This window comes from Quercus lobata, chromosome 10 (assembly GCF_001633185.2).
Source record: "Quercus lobata isolate SW786 chromosome 10, ValleyOak3.0 Primary Assembly, whole genome shotgun sequence".
Classification (NCBI taxonomy): Eukaryota; Viridiplantae; Streptophyta; class Magnoliopsida; order Fagales; family Fagaceae; genus Quercus; species Quercus lobata.
This window is the reverse complement of record NC_044913.1, coordinates 14092396-14100739: the sequence shown is the minus strand read 5'-3', so window position 1 is coordinate 14100739 and position 8344 is coordinate 14092396. Positions and strand designations below refer to the sequence as shown.

The 8344-nt window shown below is 34.6% G+C and overlaps 1 protein-coding gene across 1 annotated transcript; it reads right to left on the bottom strand.

Moving 5' to 3' along the window:
* Nucleotides 1-1207: 1207 nt before the first annotated feature.
* On the bottom strand, nucleotides 1208-2093 carry LOC115965717 (germin-like protein subfamily T member 2). Its single transcript, XM_031085015.1, has one exon. The coding sequence runs from the start codon at nucleotides 2029-2031 to the stop codon at nucleotides 1363-1365; it is 669 nt and encodes a 222-aa protein (XP_030940875.1). The 5' UTR covers nucleotides 2032-2093; the 3' UTR covers nucleotides 1208-1362.
* Nucleotides 2094-8344: the final 6251 nt, after the last annotated feature.

Sequence of the window (8344 nt, the reverse complement as noted above, 5' to 3'; positions counted from 1 at the left end):
TTTGTAATGTTGGCTTGTATTTTATTCCCTAGGACCAAATCACACTTGTCAGTTTTTTCTTACTCATTAGTCTTTTGGTGGATAGGCTCTTAAGAATTTGCTTTGAATATTATGTTATCCTCTTGTGAAGAGAATATCTTTTTTTTTATTATCGTATCAAAGTTCCAAAAAGAAGACTTTTGGAATTATATGCTGTATGACTTTTGTAACGAATTGATTTGGTCTTTCAGATTCGTGCACAATCATTTGATGCTTCTGGAATGATATTTGGATCACAAGCAATGAGGGAATATGCTCAAATCTCACAACCTGAATGGCTGCATATGCATGTTGGTGGTAGTTTTGAAAGAGCAACATAATCTTGAGTGCATTAGAAGATTAGAGAAGAATTAGTACTTAATCATTTATAATCAAAGGGCAACTGTGCTGTGGGTTTCTCCATGTCTGATGCTGAAATGTGTTTCCTAGTCTCTTCTAATGTCCTAAAATTGTAATATGAAATCATATGTAGAAAATGCATTTATATTTTTATTTATCATCTTACTGGATACGCTTTAGTTAATATTATTAGTAGGCAGAAAGAATCTCCTAGTCCTAGGTTGATTTAATTCTTAAGCTGTGTAAGCAAAAGACTCTGCTTTCAGGGACTTAGTTGCAAATTCTTATTCATTGTTACAGTATGTTACTAATTGATACAATTTCATGCCAAACTGTGTAATGAGAGAATTTTGCTTTCCAAAGTTTCTCTTTCGTTGTTAAGTATGTTACTAATTGGTACAAATTCGTGTTTCAATAATAGTAATGAAATAAATTCAAATAATGAAAAATTTTGGAGTCATTAAAATCAAACTAATATTATATGTTACAGAATGAGCAATTGACAAATGCCATAGGAGATGATTTATTTCTTATTTTTTCGAGAGAAGCCATTAAAGCCAATTTGAATCATTACTCTCCACTTAAAATGAAACCAAATGGAAATTAATTTTAGTTATAAATAATCCATGACAATTTGCTGTCAGTATGCGGGGTTTGATACAGGACACTTTTAGATTATTGTATCTGAATTCAGAGCAGAGGTATATTCTTCAAGGTATTTTTTTTTACAGTAAAGGAGATTCGATGGAGTTATTTAGAAGTCAATACTTCAACTCACAGGTGAAAAAATTTATCATAAAATTCGTCAATAAACATAACAACATAGGCATAATTAAAACAACTAATTTTATAGAATCAATCAATAATCAAACAACATACACACATAACCTGAATAACACAGCCCAACAAAGGGAGGCAGGCAATCTCAAAAAGTATTGTTACACAATCTTCAAATCAAAGGGACCTTATCAGGAAGGCCATGGCTTAAGAACCAAATTTAGATTTTATGCTATTGACAACAGCATCGTCTACTTGGAACGCCTGAGTTAACACTTCATTAGGCATTGGGGGTTGTGAACCAAAGAGAGTTGTTGAGGAAATCACAACCCCTGGCATTTGACTATTGAAAGAAGTGAAGACAATACCTTTCCCGTTTCCAACATTCTTTTGGAAGTGTACAAGTCCCCTAGGAATGACAAAGACCTCTCCAGCAGTCAAAACCTTAGAGTAATACACATTGGAAGTTGTCACAAACCCCACAAGTATGCTCCCTTCAACAACCAAACCCATCTCAGTTGCACGAGGGTGAGAGTGTGGTGGATTGAGTCCTCCAGGGCCAAAGTCTACACGGTTCATTGAAATCCCAAGAGTGTTAACAGCAGGAAATGCAAGGACGTTTGCAGGAGTGACACTGGAGTTTAAGTTTGATGTGTTAGTGACACCCTCTTTGCTCAGATCAAAGAAAAAATCACTTGCATTAACTTTTGAGGCAGGTATGCAAGGAAATCCGTTGATTGATATGGATGCATTCAAATCTGCAACACAAAAGTCCTGTAACGAATCAGGGTCAGCTGATAGGGAAGGCACCGGGAGAAGCAGTAACATTAGAAGGCAAGATAGCAGGTAGAGGGGTGAGTTTGATGATTTCATCATGGCTGCTAGAAACTCCTGTTTTTTAGAGAGTACAAGATTGTAAAAGATAAGTTTTTGGTTGGTTTTGTGGTTGAAGAATGAAGATCATGGTTCTATATATAACTCTCTTTCTATGTGAAAACCTCAATAGTCTTCTTAGTTTTGCTGATGCAGAGACATAGGAAGTGACACAAGCAGCAACAAAGTCCACTGAAGATGGCGGGCTGTCATCAAAATATCTTTTAAATTTATTAGCAAATCGTGTCCCTCTTGGAAACTGTTAAGGATCAAAATGGAAAATCTTAGTAATTTTCTAAAGCTTTTACATGGTCTAGAACATTTGTCTATTTTTGACAGTGTCAGATGAATAAAACAATAATTTAGAATAGAGTATTCTCAACTAATCTTGAAGTAGATGGCTGTAAAGGAACAATTCAATAACTTAATGTGAATGGGGCCCTGGTTCTTTTGCAGTTTCAATTCATTGACTCCTTCAACCTTGAGCCTCTTTTCAATGAGCAGTAACTACATGATTGTGTGTTTCCTAAGAAGTTCCATGCTGATACAGGCAGATAAATCATGGTTTGTCATCTGTGAAAGTTTCCAGCTTTCCATGAACAACTATGGTTTTCCATTTATTAGGCTTAATCCATACCCCTTCGAGCTGTGTAGCTCAGTTGAACAAATCAATGCAATTATCCGTTGTTTATTTTGACTTGCGAAGGTCCAAAATGATTCAAGGTTTGGTAGCAGCGTCCATTGCATCAGAATTCATGCCAGAAGGCAGTTGCTTCTTCAAATCATGTGTAATCCAATTTCAACACATGCCATATTTACTTTCAGACTATGGATCACATTGAGTAATGTTTTATTTATTTATTTATGAGAAAATTTGTGGACAATGTTTGTGCCACAAATGTGGTTGACTGATAGATAAAAGGTGGGGCATTTGTGTGAAATTGATAAACAATCATTTACAGTAGATAAAATCAAAGCTATGTCAAAAAGTTATGGAACAAAAGTTGTGATCCTAGAATAACTCTTTATTTATTTATGAGAAATAACTATTTATTTATTAGTGCTGCATGTCATATTAAGTGATTTCACCCAAGCATTTTGTTAGATACATAGGATAAAAAATTAATGGAATGTACTAATGACATAAAATATAATGTTTTCAATTGTTTAGGGGGAAAATTGTTTGGATAGTTTAAGGATGAAAATTGAACTTCATGTCAATTTTTAGATTGAAAACAATATTTTGTTAAAAAGAATCTCTACAATGTATGCAATACATTTTCCCATCACACTATAAAGTAAAATTATTATCAAAATATACTTTGCTCATTCATTTTAGTTTTTACTCTCTAAAAAGAATTTCTTGTTTCCCTGTGAATTAGTAATAAAAGGGGCTAGATATTGGTGCAATGGCAAGTGCTATTTGCCCAACTAATATGTTGTTGGTTTGAGCATGAGAATCAGTTTCTCTAAAATTGAGGATGCAGCTATCTACCAATCACCTCTCTTAGGCCTCAGAAAAGTGAGAACCTCAAGCATTGAATATGTCATTTTCCTGATGTTAGTTACTACAAGAAATTCTATTTGGCATAGATGTTTTCTTGTAGGGCAAGGCCATAGTATAAACGTTTGGAATGATCCTTGGATCCTGTGCCTACAAGAATCCTCTTCCAACTTCCCTTACACAAGAAAATGTGATTTGGTCGGAGAGAGATCTCCACTTTTTTTTCGTGTCCATATATTGGGCTGACAAACACAGCACAGATTCAATAATTCTCATACCATCGTTTGGAAGTCCTTATGGCAAAGCATATTCCATGAAAGGTTAAAAATGTTGATGCTTCTTGTTACCCCTAAAAGCAGGATTAGTGAAAAGATCGGAAGGGAAGAAGACACATCAGCACATGGTATTCATGTGGTAGAAAGGCAGAATTGAGGTTCATTTGTTTTTAAGTTGTGATGTTATTCTCCAAAAAAAAAATGACAAAGTGATTTGGTAAGATTAGTGTGGTTTAAATCAGTATTGGGCCAAAGATAAACAATGTTAGTGTAGACTCAAGTCTTGGTCTGATTAAGGCTTCTGTATCCCAGATAGTGTTTTATTACAAGGAGGGCTTTCCAAAGATCAAACTCTTCTTATTGTGGCTGTGAGTCTGTGACCATGAACACGATTTGGAAATTCAGAAATAAATTTGATGCTAACAAGTGAGCCTCTCAATCTTGATGGTTTGATTCAATAAATTCATTTGGACTATCAGAGATTCGAAGCCAAGACCCCTAAACCCCAACTTTGCATGCAAATTTCTAAACAAGTCTAGTGGGAAAGAGCACCTTACTCTTGTTGGAAAGCAAATGTTGATGCTTCTTGTTAGATGGTAAAGTGCATGTTGTGATAATGGTGATGAATTATGCAGGTGAATTCTTGAAAGCATTAGGTGAAAAGAATCTCATTTGTATTTGCTCTAGTCAATATTCAACTCAATAAGAGAAAATCTCTTGTAATGCTTCCATAATTCTAAGATAAAGTTATTTGTCTGCCAAAAGTTGAAGAAGTGATTTTAAAAGTGAGAGAAGCTATAGTAACCTATTAATTTTGTTGAATCATAATTTACACTCGCACCTTAATCTGCCAGCTAAATAGACTTATGTCTGTTTTACTTTCTTATGCCAGTCATTGTTTCTTTGCAACCTCAATAGATGTGTGTTTCTAATAAATTCATAAAATTTTTATAAAAAGTGATAAATTGACTTTCTAAACCAAAGTTTTGTATGGCGCAGCTTGAAGCTGCCCTTCACTGTGTTAATTTTTTAGATTTATGCCACCACTCCCGTATCCTATTTCCTTATATATTCCATTTGGTCTGTTCAGAATTTTTTTTTTTTTTTTTCCTTGTAAGTCATGGCCTTAGTTGGGCTCTCTGAATGACATATAGTGGCAATGGAAACTGTTGTGTTCAGCAATAAATTCATGGACCATTGGAAGAAAACACCTTAACTGCTTCAAGCTTTGACACAGAAAAAAATGAATATGTGAATATTTCTGATATGTTGATATGGATCTCAAGTGTGGCTATTTCTAAATAATTGGGTTAACTACAAGAACCACACGCACATATTCGTTCACATCTACAACAAAGCCATCCTCTGATTTACCCCTTCCCCCCCCTCTTTCTTTGCAAGCTACCATTTTTATCCCTAGATATTTTAAGAGTTCAATTTCGTCCATCAACTTTTATATGTTCCAATTTAGTTCCAACACTTTGAAATTGGTTGCATGTTACACTCGCTCCCACTTCCCTAAGAGAAATTGATTGATTTCTGTGAAATTCTTTTCAAATTGAGTGAATTTAATTTCATCCTTCTTAATACAAAGAATAAAGAGTTGAAGGGGGGAAAATTAGAACAACTTCCTGTAGTTAATGTTAACAAGAAGTGGGAACAAGGTAACTTTGAACTTCGTTAGAACTTTAGCAACTAAATTGACACAATCAGGACCAATATAGTTTGTTTGGCCTATTTTCAATTTTTTCCCCTTCACTTTATTCTTCTTTTTCTGCTTTACTTGTTCTTTCAAGAGCTTCCAACATGTATGTGAGCTTCTGTGTGCAACCATTGGCTTTTGTTATGCATGATTATGCCAACTCCTCTCACCATTTGGTGCCACCCTTCGACATGGGTGCACTCTTCCCCCCAAATTCATTTATTCCTTTCAATTTGTAATGTTGGCTTGTAGTTTATTCCCAAGGACCAAATCATACTTGTCAGTTTTTTCTTACTTATTAGTTTTTTGGTGGATAGGCTCTTAAGAATTTGCTTTGAATATTATGTTATCCTCTTGTTAAGAGAATATCTTTTTTTTTAATTGTATCAAAGATCCAAAAAGAAGACTTTTAGAATTATATTCCTTTATGACTTTTGTAACGAATTGATTTGGTCTTTCAGATTCGTGCACAGCCATTTGATGCTTCTGGAATGATATTTGGATCACAAGCAATGAGGGAATATGCTCAAAGCTCACAACCTGAATGGCTGCATATGCAGGTTGGTGGTAGTTTTGAAAGAGCAACATAATCTTGAGTGTGTAAGAAGATTAGAGAAGAATTAGTACTTAATCATTTATAATCAAAGGGCAACTGTGCCATAGGTTTCTCCATGTCTGATGCTGAAGTGTGTTTCCTTGTCTCTTTTAATGTCCTAAAATTGTAATATGAAATCATATGTAGAAAATGCATAATATTTTTATTTATCATCTTACTAGATACACTTTAGTTAATTGTATTAGTACACAGAAAGAATCTCCTAGTCCTAGGTTGATCTAGTTCTTAAGCTGTGTAAGCAAAAGACTCTACTTTCTGGAACTTAGTTACAAATTCTTATTCATTGTTACAGTATGTTACTAATTGATACAATTTCATGCCAAACTGTGTAATGAGAGAATTTTGCTTTCCAAAGTTTCTCTTTCATTGTTGAGTATGTTACTAATTGGTACAAATTCATGTTTCAATAATGGTAATGAAATAAATTCAAATAATGAAAAATTTTGGAGTCATTAAAATCGAACTAATGTTATATGTTACAGAATGAGCAATTGACAAATGCCATGAAATGATTTACTTCTTATTTTTTTGAGAGAAGCCATTAAAGCCAATTTGAATCATTACAACCATAAGACCAAGACACCAATCAGTTTTTTATGTAGGCAGGGATTAAAACCCATATCTCTTATACAACTATCAAAGAATTTACTAGTTGAGCTAATTGGAACCCATGTATGCGGGGTTTGATATAGAACACTTTTAGATTATTGTATCTGAATTCAGAGGTATATTCTTCAAGGTATTTTTTTTTTTACAGTGAGGGAGATTCAATTGTGTTATTTAGAACTCAATACTTCAACTCACGGGTGAAAAAATTTACCATAAAATTCGGCACAAAATGAGCAAATGCCCTTTTCGTGCAAAAAATCTAGCCTTTTGCCCTCTTTCTCAAACTAATTAGAAAAATGCCCCTCTTTTGTAACTCGATAATACGGAAGTCGAGATTTATTGAAAAACTCAATGCTCATATAGTCGAGTTTTGTATGAGGTTTGTACCATGCTGGCAAAGCAGACGTGGCTTTTTTCCAATTAAAAAATGGTCGTGTATACATCCATAACCCGATAACCTGTAAATCGAGTTTTCCTTAACCATTTGAATCCCCAACGTCGCACAACCTGTTCACTCTCTCCTGTATACTCTCCCTCGCTCAGCCATCACTCTCTCCTGTATACTCTCCTGTACTCTGCCATCAGTCTCACTCTCCGTCAGTCTTGCTCGGCCATCACTCTCCCTCTACACTCTCCCTCACCCTCTCACTCTCCCTGGTGCTTCCGTCAAACCCTCACCGCCACCATTGATTACAGGTACATTGCTCTTCTCTGTCTCTTGTTTTGTGTATCACTACTGATCTAGATTAGCCTTGCATACATCTTAGTTTAGAAAAAAGTCTACTAGAAATCTCTTTTTCACACATACGAAGCAATTTTTTTTGTGTATGTGGGTATTTTGGGCTTTCAATCTTGTGTGTGTGTGCACATGTAGAGAGAAAACAACTCTAACTCCAATCAATGTCTACCTACTTCCTAATTCATTTACAGTTTCCTGTTTATATGGGTCGTGCTCATTTACAGTTTCCTATGATCTCTGTGTTTCTGGGTTCATGAATTTTAGATTCAAGTAGAGATTTTTGGATGATGATGGTGAAAGATGATTTTTGTCCGTGTCTGTTGGCAAAGTTCATTCTTTGAAACTTACTTAAAAGTAGTAAATTTGATCTCTGTGTTGCTGGGTTCATGAATTTTAGCTTCAAGTAGAGATTTTTGGATGATGATGGTGAAAGATGATTTTTGTCCATGTGTCTGTTGGCAAAGTTCATTCTTTGAAACTTACTTAAAAGTAGTAAATTTGATCTCTGTATTGCTAGGTTCATGAATTTTAGCTTCAAGTAGAGATTTTTGGATGGTGATGGTGAAAGATGATTTTTGTCAGTGTGTTTGTTGGCAAAGTTCATTCTTTGAAACTTACTTAAAAGTAGTAAATTTGATCTCTGTGTTGCTGGGTTCATGAATTTTCGCTTCAAGTAGAGATTATTTGGATGATGATGGTGAAAGATGATTTTTGTCCGTGTGTCTGTTGGCAAAGTTCATTCTTTGAAACTTACTTAAAAGTAGTAAATTTAATAATCAAGATGAGAATTTTGTTGTCTTTTATATGCTGCAATGATGACATTATAAATGTAATCTGAATGTTTCATCAATAAACCGTAACAACATAGGCA

Coding starts and splice junctions, on each gene's coding strand:
- LOC115965717 (XM_031085015.1), bottom strand. CDS start 2,031: ATGATGAAATCATCAAACTCACCCCTCTACCTGCTATCTTGCCTTCTA.